Source organism: Amphiura filiformis, chromosome 13 (genome assembly GCF_039555335.1).
Source record: "Amphiura filiformis chromosome 13, Afil_fr2py, whole genome shotgun sequence".
NCBI classification, from domain to species: domain Eukaryota; kingdom Metazoa; phylum Echinodermata; class Ophiuroidea; order Amphilepidida; family Amphiuridae; genus Amphiura; species Amphiura filiformis.
In genome coordinates this window covers 18,290,342-18,311,309 of record NC_092640.1, presented here as the reverse complement: position 1 = coordinate 18,311,309, position 20,968 = coordinate 18,290,342, and the positions used below count along the sequence as shown (strand labels likewise).

Here is a 20,968-nt window from a genome sequence, read left to right as displayed (position 1 = left end):
ATCCAACTCAGTCACATCTGTAACGGACAAAAAATATACCATAGACGAGTCCTCCATACGACGAACTGATAAAAACACCCTGTCTTCAATATTTTGTTGTACATAATCGTTTTCCGTCAGTTTTGTCAATTTTCCATTTAAAACCCCAAGCAATGATACATGACCGTTGTCAGGAAGATGCCAAATTTGGCAATGCACTGATAATATTCCATCAACGCGTACTGGGTTTACAGGTGCGGATGTTACAACTTTTGTACTGTCCACATCTGTGGTATGCACAAGTTTTATAACACTAATTACAACAAGTGTGACACTACAAAGATACTTTAAGAGCAGCATTTTTTCGTCTCTGTTTCTTGCCATCTTTGAAAACAAAACCCCGTAAGGTTTCGGAATGCGTATAAGTTAAGCACGACTAAAGCAACAGGTTCCGTGTTATTCAGTATACTGTTGATATGTGGTGTTGATGAAGTTGTTATCTACTGCTGATATTGGCGTTGATGAAGTTGATACTACTGATATTAGCGTTGATGAAGTTGCTATCTACTGCTGATATTGGCGTTGATGAAGTAACTTTACTGCTGATATTAGCGTTGATGAAGTTGCTATCTACTGATGATATTGGCGTTGATGAAATCAATTTTACTAATGGTAGTAGTTTGACAAACCCGCTATCCACGTCTGATTTTAGTATTGATGAAGTTGCTGGTTAGCTTCCGATATTGATGACGACGATGTTACTACCAAAAAAGCATTCTATAAAAGATCAAGTTTTGTGTTTTGTGTTTTTTACGGGTAGCACATTACAAGAAAGTCAATACTACTTAGTCACAAACTTATCAGCAGTTGAGCGTTGATAATGATCATCAAGCCAAACTTGAAATGCAAGATGTAGCCAACCGTTTATAAACTTATTTAGTCATAACTATACAGGTAGTAGTTCATTACATCCACATTGGAAGTGAAGTACAAGTCTCTGCTAAGCATCATTCCATATTGTAAAATAGAAAAAGCAACATCTATTCACAGTATAATCTGTTCCAGTACTGATGGTTACTAACTTAACACACCAACTGTTGTCATTTTTGTCATCAAACCCAAGCACAGATTGCGGCTGATGTAGATTATAATTCAAATTGCAACTATTCCATGTAAAACAGATACCGCTGAGGTCCGCAGAGGAGCAACTCGCTTAATCCCTCGCTAGTAACTCAACTGTACTTGATGTCAAATATGATAGCACTAAAGTATCTACGAAGACTACTTTACTCTCGCTCATGCAGTCTTTGTCCGCAGAGAGAACAAGAATTGAGGAAGTTGTACCGAGTCTCCGAAGCTTCTTACAATAATATTCCCCTCAGCCCCTGAGTGACTTAGCTACGCTTATTGATCGTACTGAATGTCATGTTTGAGTTGCTTCAGTCGCTGTGCCTGCAGAGACGTTACACTATATTAAAAGTCACTATTCATCATTTTTCGCGTGGTTAAATATTCACAATATTATTACCATATTTGGGGTGATTTTTACATGCATGATTACACGTGTTGTGGGTTTGTAATGTATATGGCATACAGACTCCTCTGGTGTAATTAACGTGTTATGATCGTGTGTATATTGCTTTTTATAGCAATAATAAATATGTTATGACATTACACTATATCACAGGAAAAAGGAAAAAAATATCAGAGTCTATATAGTAGCGCAATTGCAAAAATGTTAAGTTTAAGAAATACAAAATCACAAAATCTTCAAAAAGAAACCAAATTTTACCTTTAAATTATGTTGAAATAATACGTGATGTTAGCTAAAAATGAATTCAAATACATGCTATTTCAGTGGTGTTTTCGATAGACTGTCAATGTGAAAGGAAAAAAATCAAAATTGGTCCGACTTTATTTTCCAGACGATAAGCTTGACTTATACAAAAGAATAGGTTTTATTGATATTAATGGTAATTGCAGAGTCGTTTCATAAAGGAAATGTGTATTCATTTACCAAAATCTATATGTTTTATGGAACAAGTACATTTTAGATACATTTAAGGTTAATTTATACTTCATCGCTGAGCGATTGGTATTTGACCAATGAGGTAGCTGGATTTTTCAAAACGCAACAAAACACGCTCTGCCTCATTGGCTACAAAACCAACCGCTCCTCGCTTAGCGATGGAGTATAAATTCAGCTTTATACCCGTTATAATGGCAGGTTATTCTAGACCTTTGTTTTTTCCAGGCATTAAGCGAGGAAACTCTTTCTCTCTGTCTCTCCATGGCTTGTGGTTAATGTACCGGTGAAAACAATATAATAATCAAATCCAAACAAGACTTAGAGCATTCCCGATAGGTTTCATGACTATAGCTGGTTTTTTCATGACTCCCATGGGTGCTGCAGTCGTCTTCGTTATGCATACTCGATCATATATAGCACTTATACAAAAGAAAATACAAATTTTGACATCTTCACAAAAATATAAAATGCTTTTTCAGGAATAGGTGAGCTTAATTTGTCATGTTCGTTCTCAATTGAATGCAATTTTTGATGTTGATCATGGTTGTGTGTGATCGAAAATTGGTGTATATTTTTCTTTTCAATATAATACACAAGCAGGGGAGAGGTTATGATGAATAAGCGAGAAGTAGAAATATGGAAATATATTTTCGAGAGGGCATGTAATAGTGACATAAATAAAATATATTCAAGTGCGAGGGTTTAATTAAAATTTCTCACAACGGCTATTGTTTTGCTCGGAAGGTGCATACACAGCCTTTGGCTTCAATGATCTGGCCCTATATACGATCCCTAACAACCAATGTGATATTTTCTTACGTCAAGACTGAAATTTAATTTAACTCAATTACCTTTGACACTTGGAAGAAATAATATTGAACTTCGAATACATGAATTATGCATAAATGATTATGAAATATAACGATATGTACGTTTGTGTTAATCAAAAGAACTAATTAAATATTTAAGTCTGTTTGGAGGGTTGTGTCAGTTCTTGCCTTTTCAAACAAAATGTCTTCATGTAATGAATAAGAATAAAAAAGATCTGGTGTATATATTTAGCTTAGCCTTTATCATATAACATACTTTTGATCATAAACAATTGCTTGGTGACTATGGAAACTGCTGATGTTGGTCTTGATGAAGTAACTATTTACTGCTCACTACTGCTATTTACTGTTGGCGGTAAATGAAGTTGCTATCTACTGCTGTATTATGTGTTGTGTGTTGATGGAGTTGCTATCTACTGCTGATATTGGTGTTGATGAAGTAACTATCTTCTGCTGATATTGGTGTTGATGAAGTAGCTAGCTATCTACTGCTGATATTGGTGTTGATGAAGTAACTATCTTCTGCTGATATTGGTGTTGATGAAGTAGCTAGCTATCTACTGCTGATATTGGTGTTGATGAAGTAGCCATCTACTGCTGATATTGGTATTGAAGAAGTAGCTATCTACTACGGATATTAGTATTGATGAAGTAAATACAGACTTGACATTAAAGGAGTATTTCGTGATCCTAGCATCCTCTATTTATGTCATTTTTTCATTAGATATCCACGAAAAAAACTACTCCCAAAATTTCAGTTGATTCTGATTTTGCGTTCGCGAGTTATGCATGATAATGTGTATTACACTGCTCCATAGACAATGCGTTGTAATTTCGTTCTGGTGCACCAGAACGAAATTCAAATTTCACGATATCTTTGCTAAACGAATTAATCTGCAAGAAATATTTTGTACATAAACAATATGTAGCCAGAGGTTTCCAGTGATATAAAAATCTCAACTTTTTTTTGAGAAAAGTGGGGGGATGAGGCTGTGGATCACGAAATGCCCCTTTAAGTATGGAATATTTCTTCAAGAAGTGCCAAGACTAGTCTAAAATGGGTCTGCCTAAACCACAAGGGCTAAATATTTATTGGCGGTGTGTCGGGAGATGGTGTCAAATAATTTTATAGCAAATGTCATTTCCACGAGTTTACATTATGGTGCTCATAATGTGAGTTCTCGCCTTTTCAAACAAAATCTCTTCATAATGAACAGGAACGAAATAGATCTGGTGTTTATACATTATCATGTAACACACTTTTGATAATAAACAATTGCTTTGTGACTATATTTAAGCTGGTGATATTGGTATTAATGAAGTAGCTATCTACTGCTGATATTGGTATTGATGAAGTAACTATCTACTACTGATATTGGTATTGATGAGGTAACTACAGACTTGACATTAAGTATGGAATATTTCTTCACGAAGTGCCAAGACTGGTCGGAAAAGGGTCTGCATAGTCTGCAAGGGTTAAATATGTATTGGGGTGTGTCGGGAGATGGTGGCAAATAATTTAATACCAAATGTGCTTTCCATGAGTGTACATTATGGTGCTCATAATGTAGTGAATTAGCTTAAAATGACGGACTTTAGGAGATTGAATTTGAGTTTTGTGGAGGGTAAGATTACTGAATTTGGGTATTAAATATTGTTCTGATTATCAAATGTAATGAGGATTGAAGTGAAATTTACTGAACCTAAATACCAATTAAGTGTAGTAAGAACTGAAATGCATTATAGTACTTGTAATGTAACAGTTCTGAAAGTGGGAGGAGCTTTAAAAATATGGCTCTTAGTCTTAAAAGTGGTACGCACTCACAAAGTTTGAATGCCCCTGGGCCAAATATTAAAAATTTTACTTTACACAATGAAACAGCGTGAGTTCAATGGACAACCAGGAATCCTCGCAGTTGTTTTTGTACCGTAAGTTTATAATAATTGACGTTTAAGAGTCATATTTTAAGCTCCTCCTATGTTCAAAAAATTGATACATTGCAAGTGCATTTCAGCTCTGACGAATGTCATGCAATTGCTGATGAAGTTTAGGAAATATCACCTAAAACCCCAATAAATTTGATAATAACCATGATAACAGAACAATGTTGCAGGAAGTCCGAAATTGTGCCCCCCCCCACAAAGCTCAAATTTAGCCTCCTTAAATCCGCCATTTTAGTCAAATTCACTACATTATGAGCTAAATAAATAATGTAAACTCACGAATAGCACATTTCCTATCAAACAATTATTTGACATCATCTCACGACACATCCCAATAACTATCAACCCCATGCGGTCTTGGCACTTTGTAAAGAAATATTCTATACTCTATGTCAGGTCTGTATACTACTGATATTGGTATTGATGAAGTCGCTATCTACTACTGATATTGGTATTGATGAAGTAGCTATCTACTACTGATATTGGTATTGATGAAGTATCTATCTACTACTGATATTGGTATTGATGAAGTCGCTATCTATTACTGATATTGATATTGATGAAGTAGATATCTACTACTGATATTGGTATTGATGAAGTAGATATTAACTACTGATATTGGTATTGATGAAGTATCTATCTTCTGCTGATATTGGTATTGATGAAGTAGATATCTACTGCTGATATTGGCATTAATGATAATATCTATCTACTACTGATATTGATATTGATGAAGTATATAGCTATCTATTGCTGATATGCCCATTGATATGATGAGTAGTAGCTATATACTGCTGATCGTTGCATTGATGAAATAGCTGCCCTGGTGTTGATGAAGTGGCATTCTATTGTCTAAGGTTTTTTGTGACTTAGATATATCTGCAACTGGTGTAAGTATTGATGAAGTAGTACACGTAGTTATCGACTGATAATATCAATGTTGAAGTAATCACCAATATGAGTCTTGCTATATGACAGAACACATGTGCTGATATCCATGTCATTATGCTTTGAGTGTTCAAGCAGTTAAATATGATTTTTTGCCTGTATGGATTATGACGGAGATCATGTAAAACACTAGCCATATGACGTACACCATGTTGAACACAAACCCTCCGAATAGCCTTAAATTATCTCTCTAGCTACGAAATCATAACACACATTCTGACTAATATTTGCCAGTTGAAAGAGCACAGACGAAATATAAGGAGTGCAATTTATGAATTAATTTAACCCCGGAGGTTCAATGAAAAGACTTAGATCAAAAACTATGTCACTACGTGTCATGACGAGCGTGATTGGAATATGGGATTGTTCTTGGCAAGATGTAATAATTATTATTGTATTTTAGGTTGCCGTTCAACGTGAAAGTGCCATATTTTATAATTGAGCACATTTTATTAATTTTGTGCGAATAGCTGTTGTTTCGAGGTTATTCTTTATGAGATAATACTTTGTTACGTTCAGAAGGAAATAGTATATTTCAGTTTATGCTGAAAAGAAACAGCCATTAATGTGATCATCACTCGTGGCGTGCGCAGGATTTAATGACCGAGGGGCACACAATCCACACAAAAAAGGTTGACACAATTTTTTTAGGTGGTTTGAAAAAGTGAAGAGCAAAAAAAAAATCAAACAAATTTAATATTGGTTTCACAATTTTTTAACCTCCCAGGTTACCGTGGTAAAGCATACTCTAAAGTTAATGCACTATATTAATTGTTTCATCTAAATGATCTTTTCAGAAAATGTACCCCCCCCACCCTTTTCGCACGCCACTGTCGCTATCATGGTACAAGGCAGTTTTACATACACAAAGAATATAAAGTCCAAGCTCACGTGGGCAGTTAATTTAGTTTTACCTGCTCTCATCTTCTCTCCAGAATTATTGTAGATTTTTATATGATCTATGATTAAAGCTATATATTGTAGGATTTGCTCAATAGTAGGCCTACATTTTTTTTAAATTATGATTTTCACTCGTGTGCAATTTACATGTATGGACTAAAAACCCATATGAAATGACAAACACTCAGGTTTGGTGCTGTATAATTGTGACAAAGTTCAAGATTAAAATTTGGATGGATCTAAAAAAATATGTTGCCTTTTGATGTGACAGTCTTCTCCATAATCACTAAGAACTGATGGGTACCAATCATTTTGATACAGTCTGTATACCTTAGGTTTATTTATTGTTTAAGTATTTTATTAAACAGTGACTAAAACCCCACAAACGGCGTAGTTTATCATGTTTATTCTGACCTGTGATTTCTGATTTGTCAAAGGTGAGTAGCTTATGGTCCAATTTGTTTTAGTAGCATTTTTGTGTCAACATTTGCTAAAAAAACACTAAAACTAAATTTCATTCCCCATCTTTTTTTTTTCTTCAAAGGCATGTTTTCAACATGAATCAAACCTGCATAGAAACGCTCGCAAGTCAAATGTTGCATCCCTGAATGAGTTTTGAATGAGTTGGGGTATTATGTGACGGGGGTTGGGGTGTTAGTAGTGCGCCAATGCATTACCGAGCTAAGAGTTATAGGAAGTACGCTTTGTAAAGATCAATGTAGTCGAGTTGAAAATCAAATAATTCTGCATGTACTTTTTGAAGCTTTTTGTTAAAATTCTCTTGGGAAAGAATACAATCAATGATATGCTAATCTTTCTGGACAAATCGTTGTGATCTGAGCTCGGGTCGTATATTGCCATGACAACGATGACCATTATCTTAAATCAATGGTGATTAATGTCCAATTCGACATTGGAAGTAAATCTAACGATTTTAAACAATATATCACTTGTTCAGATCTATTAAAAAAAACCCATATTCCCAAGAAAATCGCCATCTCATACATTAGCCACTGCAAGAATCCATTTGGCGTTCACTCCTCACCGTATCAAAAGCACCGTGAACAACCACACATATATAGCTACTTCATCAATACTTCTTTCAGCAGCAGATATCTACTTCATCAACGCCAATATCAGCAGTAGATAGCTACTTCATCAATACCAATATCAGTAGCAGATAGCTACTTCATCAACACCTATATCAGCAGTAGATAGCTACTTCATCAACACCAATATCAGCAGTAGATAGCTACTTCATCAATACTAATATCAGCAGTAGATAGCTACATCATCGACACTGATATCAGCAGTAGATAGCTACTTCATCAACACTAATATCAGCAGTAGATAGCTACTTCATCAGTACTAATATCAAAAGCACCATGAACAACCACACATAGCTACTTCATCAATACTTCTTTCAGCAGCAGATAGCTACTTCATCAACACCAATATCAGTAGGTAGCAGATAGCTACTTGATCAATATCAGTAGTACATGTATATAGTTACTAATTCATCAACACCGATATCAGCAGTGTATAGTTACTTCATCAATTCCAATATCAGCAGTAGATAGCTACTTCATCAGTACTAATATCAGCGGTAGATAGCTACATCATCGACACTGATATCAGCAGTAGATAGCTACTTCATCAACACTAATATCAGCAGTAGATAGCTACTTCATCAGTACTAATATCAGCGGTAGATAGCTACATCATCGACACTGATATCAGCAGTAGATAGCTACTTCATCAATACCAATATCAGCAGTAGATAGCTACATCATCGACACCAATATCAACAAAAGATAGCTACTTAATCACTACCAATGTCAGCAATAAATAGCTACTTCATCGACACATATCAGCAGTAGATAGTTACTTCATCAACACCAATATCAACAGTAGATACTTACTTCATCAACACCAATATCAGCAATAGATAGTTACTTAGTCAACACCCCATATAGCATAATTATTAGCATTTCATCAACACCAATATCAGCAGTAGATAGCTACTTCATCAACACCAATATCAACAGTAGATAGCTACTTCATCAACACCAATATCAGCAATAGATAGCTACTTCATCGACACCAATATCGGCAGTAGATAGCTACATCATCGACACCAATATCAACAAAAGATAGCTACTTAATCACTACCAATGTCAGCAATAAATAGCTACTTCATCGACACATATCAGCAGTAGATAGTTACTTCATCAACACCAATATCAACAGTAGATACTTACTTCATCAACACCAATATCAGCAATAGATAGTTACTTCGTCAACACCCCATATAGCATAATTATTAGCAGTAAATACTTCCTATTCCATAAAAATACAGATGAAAAAAATATTTGTTTGCCAAATGAAACAGCTTGATCTCAATTCTTAGTTAGAATGGCAATAAAAGTCAAAATTTAATAGTTTTGCAATTTGAGGGAAAATGGGCCAAAATATGCAATTTTGAATCAACACCAATACCAGCAGTAGATAGTTACTTCATCAACAGCAATATCAGCAGTAGATAGCTACCTCATCAATACCAATATTAGCAGAAGCTAGCTACTTTATCAACATCAATATCAGCAGTAGATTTCTACTTCATCAACACTAATATCAGCAGTAGATAGCTACGTCATCAACGCCAGCATCAACAGAAACTAGCTATTTCATCATCATCAATATCAGCAGTAGATAGCTACTTCATCAACACCAATATCAGCAGTAGATAATATCGTTATGAATTCGGCAGATAGCCGAATCCGGATTCGGCTTTTGGTAAATTCATTTTGTGCATGCATTACTTTTGAATTTGAGAACAAGGGATCAATACTTTACCTATAGAGGGCAGCATATCGACTTTTTAACGGTTATCGTCGTTGACCGTACTGCGATGCACCGTTAGCTAACCCTGTATACCGCCCTCTTTTGAATACTTACTATGCTGTTATCATCTGATCTCCGTTAAAAAATTGATATGCTGCCCTCTATTATGTACAGCATTGATCCCTTGTTCTCAAATTCAAAAGTAATGCATGCATAAAATGAATTTACCAAAAGCCGAATCCGGATTCGGCCGTCTGCCGAATTCATAACGATATTATTTCATCAACACCTCATATTAGCAGTAGAGTTTCTTCATCAACATCAGCAGTAGCTACGTCATCAATACCAATCAGCAATAGATGGGTACTTCATCAACATTTATTCCAGGAGTAGATTGCTACTTTATCAACATCAATATTAGTAATATATAACTATTTCATCATATTACTGCTGATTTTGCACATATAAAAATATAGTAGGAAAATGCTCCCTTAGCATAATTGCGTATTGGTGCCATTCTATGACAGTAAAAAACTAGGTATATAAAAAAGACAGAAGAGAAAGTCGAGCCAGTTCATGATGCTTTAGCACATGTTTTGGAAAGGTTATTCGTCAAGTGTTTGCTATATACTTTAGACCACAATTTAGCAGTTATAAGGCCTTCAAGTTTTCATAATTTCAGGGTTAATACCACATACGTTAAGTCAAATATTATAAAGGGAATTCGAAAATTTGAGCATGCATTTTGTTTTAATTCTTAACATAAACAATAATACCATTTTTGGTACTTATCGCCGCTTTCAGGTGGAAATGTTTTTATATATACTTTTTTTGTATGTTATATATATCAAACTTTCCATCAAATAATGAATGTTTTACTCAAATGGGAAGCATGAAAATGTGATATAACATCGATGTGAATAAAATTTCCAGTCAATTAGTTTTCCATTGTGTTTCAACTAATTGCTGCACGTGCAGGGTTACAGGTGTTCATCGCCCTATCATCACTGGGTTAAATTCGACTAACTTTGAGAAATTTGCGCCAAAAATGGTCAAAAAATGATGATTTTTCAAAAAAATCATAAAAAAGCCCGATTTTGGTACAAATTTCAAATATTTTTGTGAAATTGGTCAAAATTCAAAAAATGAAAAACGGGTCCTAGATATTTTGATCTAGTTTTTAAAATTAATAAACAAACATTTTGGCCCAAGAATTTTTTTGTTACGGTGCACAAAAAAGAAGTGGGCCAAAAACCGTTATTTTTTGGGATTTGGGGCCAAAAGTGCCATTTTGGCCCAAATTTGACCTCACAGATGAACTTATCAAATCTTTTCCATTCTAAATATGTATACTTTTATATACTTTGGACCAACAATTTAGAAGTTATGAGGCCGAAAGTTTCCATATTTCCAGGGTTCAGACCAACCTTAGGAAAAATGGAGGAGCAGCTCATAAAAAAAAAGATCAACCTACCGACACTCCAAATTTTTGTCTTAAAAAGGCAACCAAACCATTTATTTATTTTTTTTTTTTTTGGCCAAATTGAAAATATCATGTTTTGTATATGTTTGAAACCACCTGTTGTTTTTTCAACGGAACGTTATATAGTGGTGTGCGCCCTTCAGGGTGCCAAGCTTTATTTACCAAATTTCGACTACACATGCGCAGCTATCACAAAATTCCCAGTTGTAAATAATATTTTTCTGTGCAGAGAATTATGTAGTTTTCAATCGATTTCAATGCAATGCCACGCAGGTAAATCAAGATTCTGATAGCACATGGACTCTTTCCAATACTAGGTACAATTCACAGCTGGTTGTGCTTCACATGGAGTAGTCTAGAGTGGTTTTTATCGGTAAGCTTATCAACAATGTGGATTCAGTATTGGATTATTATAAAAATAGGCCTACTAAATATTGTCATTACAGATTTTTTTCCCACACATCTGACATTTGTTTCTCACCAGACGTGTGTAATATGTTTGCCACATCCTGTTTAAGTGTAGTCATCGCGTAACTTTTGGTGGCGAACTAATATGTCATGTGACATCAACCCTGATAACACAATGCCGTCGGCCCGACGTTGGCGACTGGTCGGCGAAGTCGGCAAGGGGTCGGGGTCCTGCTGAAGTAGTCGGGCGGACATCGGCCCCACGTCACTAAGTGAACGTCGGCCTGCTGACTTTGGGGCGACGCCGGGTTGAGGTCGGCCCTACGTCGGCCCTACGTCACTAAGTGAATGTCGGCTCGCTGACTTTGGGGCGACGTCGGGTTGAGGTCGGTGAAATTCGGTGAATGAGTGCCGACCTATAACGTTGTATGGACGCCGGCACGACGTCCATGACAGAAGCGGGTCCTGCTGAAGTAGTCGGGCGGACATCGGCCCCACGTCACTAAGTGAACGTCGGCCTGCTGCTTTGAAGGCGACGTCGGGTTGAGGTGGGCCCTCGTCACTAAGTGAATGTCGGCCCGCTGACTTTGTGGCGACGTCGGGTTGAGGTCGGTGAAATTCATCAAATCTTTGATGTTGGGCCAATGTTATTAATCCATCCATTGACCAAATGTTTTTATTTTTACATGTATATTACTTTATAAAGAAAACAAATCAACAAATTTAGTAAATGTTATGATATTTACAGTAAATTTGATCAAAATATTGCTTATATTAAATTAAAACACTTCATCAAATATAGAAACCTCGGTAGCTCAATCGGTAGAGCACCAGATTTATAAACCGAAGGTCCCTGGTTCAATCCGGTAGGTCCATTAAGGTAAGTGACTTGTGTAAATTAAGCTAGGAAATTTGTGTTCGTTGTAAAATAGAGAGTAGGTAAGTGTAAGACTTGGTGTAAGCAGAGAACACGCTACTAAATAATGTTTTTGATTTTTTTTTCATGATTTTTTGTCTCATTGGGCTAACTTGCCAATCGTTGGATCGACGTTGGATAATGGTTGGTCCAACGTAGTTCCAAGGTCGGGCCGACGTTGTTGAAGTCGGGTTAGGGTCGGCACCGGCTTTTATGCAGTCTGCATTACGTCGGCCGGTGGTCGAACCGAAGTCGGGCCGACCTCGTCGGCAGGACATATACCCAATGAGCAGCCGAAATCTGAGCCGACGTTCAGCCACCGTCCATGGCGACCAATACCCGACGTCGGGCCAACCTCTTTGTGTTATCAGGGAAGCGTGTGCATTGGACCTCGCAAAATATGCGCTGGACGGTTTACATGTTGTACACTTGATTTGGCAAAACATTTTGGCGTAAGCTTTATAGCCAACATAGAATGTAGGTACAAAATAAATGCTAGTCAGCCAAATTGGCCCATACACAATATCCGGGCAGTATTTTAGAAATATAAAAGTACAGGATAGTCTATGAAACCTACATAAATATGTTGTCTATACTTCACTTGACCCAAATATATGATTTATTTTTGTGATGGCCCATGGAATTCTAGAGATTTTAACAGCAGTTCCATGTTCCATAAAAAGCTGCTTTATAAGGGGGTGCTGTACGTAATGTTTTGCAATGCATCAAATGACCATAAATGTACGTTATTGACTTGGTGGATCAAGATTTCAAGTTTCTTGAACTTTTGGATACAATATCCATACTGCAATGTATGAAATGAACCAGTGAACCAGTAATTTAGAATTCTGAATCAAGATTTGGGTATGATTCTTTCAAAACTCATAAAGAGCAGCTATTCACATATAGCCAACCCAATGCCAACCTATAGCCAATCCAATGCCGACATACGTTGTATAGTCAACCCAATGGCATGCGGACCTATAGCCAACCCAATGCCGACGTATGTCGTATAGCCAACCCAATGCAGCCCTATAGCCAACCCAATGCCAACCTATAGCCAACCCAATGCCGACGTATAGCCAACCCAATGCCAATGTAGAGTGAAACCAATGCCAACCTATAGCCAACCCAATACCAACCCAATGCTGACATATAGCCAACCCAATGCTGACATATGGCACATTCTCCGATAAAGCGTTCAAGTTTGGTCTCGGGAATTGCAAAATTCCAACCACGAAGAATTCATGAAAATCATTCAGGATCATAAACTTTAATAGTTTCAGAGCACAAAACAATGCATGGGTGATTTTTCAACAATACTTCATTTTTGAGCAATATTACTTGTACGCATTGGGGGTAACGTATCAGTGGTAACGTATCTGTGAAGCCCTTTCACACTTTTGTCTTAATCGTGCAAGTGTAAAAACTTACCGACTTAATACCCATACTTGATCAGTCATCACCCAATGTATTAAAGTCTGGTATGGTATTTGGCTTCATTTATCACAGCGTTTTTTCGAGGGGAGTAGAATTTAGGTAACGTATCTGTGACGACATGAACGTAACGTCAGGATTTTTGCCATTAATAGACCTGATTTTTTTTTTACTTTGAAACCATTGTGTTATGTACCACATATATAATATAACTATGGAGCCTGCTTGATCCATCACATATGAGAACATTCATATAGCTAGTTATTTTGACAGATTGCTATCCATTAGAAATATGGTAACGTATCTGTGAACAATATTGGCGACATAGTCTCAAAGACCTGTTGGAAAAATTTAATAACCTGCGTTGTGATGTTTTATACTTTATAATTAGGGCATGATACCAGCTAATGAAAAGTACCTATAATCCATTATTATGCGCGCATGTATAGCGAACAGGGACACATTATACGGAACGCACCTTGGCTGGCGACATGGAGGAAAACAATGGATATGCATAATCAGCTTTTTTGTTTTACTAGGCGGTTACCCGTATTTGGCGGTTCTCGGCTGTCGCGATTACCTGGCTGATGGTGACTGTACTCGCCAAGTTTTATGCCCATAGGACAGTTTTTACTAATCTGACCTCAGATGACCCCTTGCGACCTCGAAATGACCTTCCAAAATTTGGCTCTAAATGTTGACTGTACCCACCACGCTTCATGCCCATACGACAGTTTTTAGTAATTTGACCTTGGATGACCCCAAAATGACCGTCCAAAAATTTGATTCTAAAAGTTGACTGTACCCACCAAGTTTTATGCCCATACAACATTTTTTACTAATTTGACCTCAGATGACCCCTGTGTGACCCCGGATGACCCCAAAATGACCGTCCAAAAATTTGACTCTAAAAGTTGACTGTACCCACCAAGTTTCATGCACATACGACAGTTTTTACTAATTTGACCTCAGATGACCCCTGGACTAACCGAAACAAACTTGTTCTGTCCGAGGTCCAGATGCACCCACCCACCAAGTTTGAGGAACGTGTGGCCCCTAGTCTCCGAGAAAATAAGCGGAAAACAGTTTTTACTAATTTGACCTCAGATGACCCCTGGGTGACCTTGACCCACTAACCAATACAAACTTGTTCCGTCTTAGGTCAAGATGCACCTACCCACCAAGTTGCATGCCCATATGACAGTTTTTACTAATTTGACCCCTAGATGACCTCTGGTGACCTTGACCCACTAACCAATACAAACTTGTTCTGTCCCGGTCAAGACGCACCCACCCGTCAAGTTTGAGGAACGTGCGACCCCCCGTCTCCGAGAAAAACAGTTTTTACTAATTTGACCCCTGGATGACCTTGGGTGACCTTGACCCACTAACCAATACAAACTTGTTCTGTGTGGGGTCAAGCTGCACCCACCCACCAAGTTTGAGGAACGTGCGACCCTTAGTCTCCGAGAAAATAGGCGGACAGACAGACACACAGACACACAGATAGACGATGCATATTATTATATAGATAGATACTTTTATAAAGCAACTCCTAAGTATTAGTTCTATTAATAAAAGTCATTTATTTCTGACGAAACAAGACTGAATACGACTTGAAACTATGGGCAACACAGATTTGGCTTTTTGAACACTTTATCGGAGAATGTGCCATATAGCTAACCCAATGCCAACGTATATAGCCAAACCAATGCGGCCCTATGCCGACGTATAGCTAACCCAATGCGGACCTATAGCCAACCCAATGTCGACGTATAGCCAACCCAATGCCAACGTATAGCCAACCCAATGCCGACCTATTGCCAACCCAATGTCGACGTATAGCCAACCCAATGCCGACATACGTTGTATTAAGGGGGTACTACACCCCTATGGTGAATTCGTGACTATTTTTGCATTTTTTTCAAAAAATAATAACACACTGGTAACAAAAGTTATGTATATTATTGGGGCAAGGAATTCAATTACTACACTGAAATTTCAGTGACTCAGGACAAGCGGTTCAGAATATATGATAGAAAATGAGGTACATTCTAGCGGTACCTCTTTTCCTATCATAAATAACGAACCGCTTGTCTTGGGTCACTGAAATCCCAGTGTAGTAATTGGATTCCTTGCCCCTATAATATACATAATTTTTGTTACCACTGTGTTATTAGTTTTTGAGAAAAATGAAAAAATAGACACAAATTTATCGAAGGGTGTAGTACCCCCTTAACTTGTATAGTCAACCCAATGGCATGCGGACCTATAGCCAACCCAATGCCGACGTATGTCGTATAGCCAACCCAATGCAGCCCTATAGCCAACCCTATGCCAACTTATCAATCAATCAATCAATCAATCTTTATTTCATTCAAAATACAACAATACAATAACAGCAAAACAACACATTTGAATGAGGAGATGCTCAGAAGGCCAAAAAGGCCTGAACAAGCACCCCCTTAACCTTAGCCTAAGTTTCTTAATTTGTCTAATAAAATACAATTTCATACATACAAACACCCCCACCCTCTTTCATACATTCATGTAGAACGAACTAAGCAGGAAAAAAATGATGAATAAAGAACATGCAGAATATAAATTAGGATTTCATAACATTTGCTCACGTACGTATATCGCACAAGAAAGCTGACATTTTGTGAATATAGTATAAATGCTAAGAGATCAGTTAATTTTAATCGATTTTTTGTTTTAAAAGGAGAAAAATAAAATAAGTAAATCCAAACTAAGAGGTATTAAGTGTACATTTCTATAAGGTTTGTTTTAATTTGGGATCTAAAGAGTTTTACTGATGTAGCCGTTTTGGCGCATCTGTCAATCGAATGCCATTTTCTTGGCCCGGCGGTTCTTATTGTTTTGTTAGCAAACTCTGTTTTTGTAAGACAGATCTTGTAATCTTCAGCGTTTCTTGTGTGATACCTGAGGTGATTCCTCTGCTCAACAAAATAACTATTGAAGGCCTTTGGTAACAGATTGGTATTATACTTGTACATGAAAGTGCTTAGTTCGAGATCATAACTATCATAAACATTAAGCAAATTGTAATTCTTGAAAATAGGGGCTGAGTGACTTAAAAAGTGACTATTCGATATCATTCTAAGGGCTTTTTTTGAAGTTTGAAAATCTTTTCCAAATATTTTTGACAAGTATTTCCCCATGCTAAGATACCATAGTTTATGTAAGGAAGTATTAAAGTACAATATAGTGAATACATTATTCGCTCGGGGACAAAATGTTTCAGTTGGTTTATTACACCAACACCAATGCCAATGTATAGCCAACCCAATGCCGACCTATAGCCAACCCAATGCCAACCTATAGCCAACCCAATGCCGATGCATAGCCAACTCAATACCAACCCAATGCTGACATATAGCCAACCCAATGCTGACATATAGCTAACCCAATGCCAACGTATAGCCAAACCAATGCGGCCCTATGCCGACGTATAGCTAACCCAATGCGGACCTATAGCCAACCCAATGTCGACGTATAGCCAACCCAATGCCAACGTATAGCCAACCCAATGCCGACCTATTGCCAACCCAATGTCGACATATAGCCAACCCAATGCCGATGTATAGCCAACCCAATGTCGACGTATAGCCAACCCAATGCCAAGGTATAGCCAACCCAATGCCGATGTATAGCCAACCCAATGTCGACGTATAGCCAACCCAATGCTGATGTATAGCCAACCCAATGTCGACGTATAGCCAACCCAATGCTGATGTATAGCCAACCCAATGCTGACGTATAGCCAACCCAATGCTGACATATAGCCAACCCAATGCCAACGTGTAGCCAACCCAATGCTGACGATAGCCAACCCAATGCCAACGATAGCCAACCCAATGCTGACGATAGCCAACCCAATGCTGACGATAGCCAACCCAATGCCAACGATAGCCAACCCAATGCTGACCTATTGCCAACCCAATGCCGACGTATAGCCAACCCAATGCGGACCTATAGCCAACCCAATGCCGATGTATAGCCAACTCAATGCCTACGTATAGCCAACCCAATGCCGACCTATTGCCAACCCAATGCCAACATATAGCCAACCCTATGCCAACGTATGGCCAACCCAATGCTGACGTATAGCCAACCCAATGCCAACGTATAGCCAACCCAATGCCGACCTATTGCCAACCCAATGCCAACGTATGGCCAAACCAATGCCGACATATTGCCAACCCAATGCCAACCCAATGCCAACGTATAGCCAACCCAATGCCGACATATAGCCAACCCAATGCTGACATATAGCCAACCCAATGCCAACATATAGCCAACCCAATGCCAACTTAAAGCCAACCCAGTGTTGAGGTATGGCTAACCAATGCCGACACAGTGCTGACGTTCTAACCCTAATTTTGTGTAAAATTACATGAAGGAATAAACCAATGTAGAGCCAACCAACTGCCAAAGTAGAGTCAACCCAGTTGAAATGGCATTATACATTACTTCGGCTAGTGCCAAAAAAAGTTAAGACAAGCCTTGCTGTGCATTTTGAATATGATGCAGTTCAATGTCTGAATAAAATTAATTTCTTTTGTTCTATCTTGTCTTTTATGACTTTTTTAGGTGATACATCATCAAGTGTGTGAAAAATGATTCAGTGAAGTAAGATATCTCTCTTTCAACTATATGGGTTCCAAGAACTGATGGAAATGCATCGGATAAAGGCTAACAGTGATCTTAATGAAGAATCTGATAAAGCATGTTATGGCAAGGATAATATTAGTGTCATGGAAGAACCACTTACACGACTACTGAAAATCTTCACATTCTTTGCTGCTCTAGGGGGCGCTATATTTGGATATGATATAGGGGTCATATCAGGAGCTGTGATACAGCTACGAAGGGAGTTCAATCTGAGTACTATATGGACTGAGGTCATCGTCAGTATTACTGTAGGTAAGAATCATTTATTTTCAATAGATTGTACCAAAACAAAATGGGTCCCAGAAAACTGTTGATTATCGCTGATAATTATTTAAAATTATTAGACACAGCAAAACTATTAAAAACAATTGCTATGCATCAAAGGGTGACAAAATAATAATAAAGGACTGAAAATTGATTTCGCATAATAAGCTCTATAAAACCACATTACATATTCAAATATTAATATCACATATCAAATATGCTGGTCACCAATTTATATTGTAAAATATGTCTATGTACAGATAATAATATGGTGTAGGGAACAATTTTATTTTTGCATTTTATGTTTTAATTTCAGTGCAGGGTATTTATAAACTTGCTATGAATCTTTTTTGACATATAGGTTTCAATATAAGCTGTTTGAAACTCTAAAATAAAGAAACAGCAAAACTATTAAAAATGATTAACAATTAATACCATTAACTAGGGTTTTCTTTATTTTGCTGAAGGGGTATATTGAAAAAAAAATTGTACCCTTTCAATCATATTTTTTCCGTGTGCTTGAGGCCAAACAAAAAATAGATTTGTATCATGTTCCCTGTGCGCATTTGGTTTTGCTCGAGCAAAATAGCAGAAGTTATATTTTATTTTGTGTTTTTTTTAATTTAATTTTAACGAAATTTGGCCGAAAATTGGCTGTAAAATCAATGTTCAAGTTCAATTTTGTTTCTGATCGCACCGAAACTCCAAAAATACCCCAAATTGGTGTTATTCAATTTATAAAAAATAGAATAAAAAACTCATACCGCATTAAATTTCAAACCCCCATGGGACATGAGAAAAATCTATTATTTTTTTGGCCGTATGAGTTTTTTATTTCTTTGTAAATTTCACTCTTTAGGTACCGCAGCCATAGGGTCTACACTGGGAGGCTTTCTGAGTGATTCTATAGGAAGAAGGAAAACAGTGTTAATTGGAAGCGGAACATTCGTTGTTGGAGCTGTATTGATGGGTTTGACTCCAAATAAGGAGTTGCTGCTGATTGGCAGAATGATAGTTGGTATAGGAATAGGTAAGAATGTCTTTAAATAAACTAATCTGCATGGTTCATACCGTAAAAACTTTTTAGTTAGCATATGTGCTTATTATCGAGCGCTTTTGAAACATGCAAATATTAAGAGCCCCATCCACAAAAGTGTAAAGGGTTTTTAGCAAATCATTGATACACATAGTTACATACGAACAAGTAAACCTGCAAATTTGTGTCTTACACCCCCTAATAAATTTTGTGACTAATTTTGCATTTTGTGACTAAATTTTGCATTTTACTCAAAAAATAACTACACACTGGTAACAAAAGTTATGTATATTATAGGGGCAAGGAATCCAATTACTTCACTGAAATTTCAGTGATTCAAGACAAGTGGTTCATTATGTTAAGAAATGAGGTACATTCTAGCGGTACTTCTTTTCTTATCATAAATAATGTACCACTTGTCTTGAGTTACTGAAATTCCAGTGTAGTAACTGGATTCCTTGCCCCTATAATATACATAAATTTTGTTACAGCATATTGATTTTTCAAAGTAATATGCTAATACTTATTACAATACTTCCAAATGTCCATGGAAATTAATGAGGTGTCACTGAAACTGGAACAGATGAGATAATAGGGATATAGCCAAGGGGCCGATGGGGGAGGATTTGTAAAATTAGAGTCCACCATCAAGGTGTATGTTACCACAAACAGTCCACCTTTTAGTGTTATCACTCCCAAAATTTCTACTATCCCCTCCCCCAACAAAAATGTAAGCTTTTTGTTGCTGACATGATAAGTCCATTTTTATGAGTGTTGTCCTATGAAAAAAAATGCACTTTTCCCCCCGAAACATCCTGTTCCCCAAACTAATCCTGGCTATGCCACTGGTTCTTTTAACAATGTTCGAGTGCTGAAGTAAGACTTCAACTGAACCAATTTGTTCTGCTTATAAGAAATATATTGTTTTCATTAGTGGGGGATTGTATAAGAACCTTGTTCACTGATCTTTTTTTTTCTTCTTTTTTGATGATATATATTTTGCAGGTTTAGAAGGTATGGTAGTACCTATGTACATTGGTGAATCCTCCCCACCCAGATGGAGAGGAGCTTTGGTTCAGATGGTTAATATATGTGTTGCTGGTGGCACCATGGCAGCTAGTATAGTCAATGGTATATTCTCTTACTATCCATGGGGATGGAGGTAAGTGTAGGATATAGTCAGTGTTGCCAAAACTTTTCAAAGCGAGGCACATTGTCTTGTTTGATATATATTTTTTCTTTTTTAGAAGGTATG

General features: G+C 37.1%; 1 protein-coding gene across 1 annotated transcript; it reads left to right on the top strand.

The window, feature by feature from the left end:
• The first annotated feature begins 11,200 nt into the window (after window positions 1-11,200).
• Window positions 11,201-20,879, top strand: LOC140168691 (proton myo-inositol cotransporter-like). Its single transcript, XM_072192101.1, has 4 exons — window positions 11,201-11,330; window positions 18,333-18,665; window positions 19,537-19,707; window positions 20,719-20,879. Exons 2-4 carry the CDS (start codon window positions 18,413-18,415, stop codon window positions 20,877-20,879), a joined length of 585 nt encoding a protein of 194 aa, XP_072048202.1. The 5' UTR covers window positions 11,201-11,330; window positions 18,333-18,412.
• Window positions 20,880-20,968: the final 89 nt, after the last annotated feature.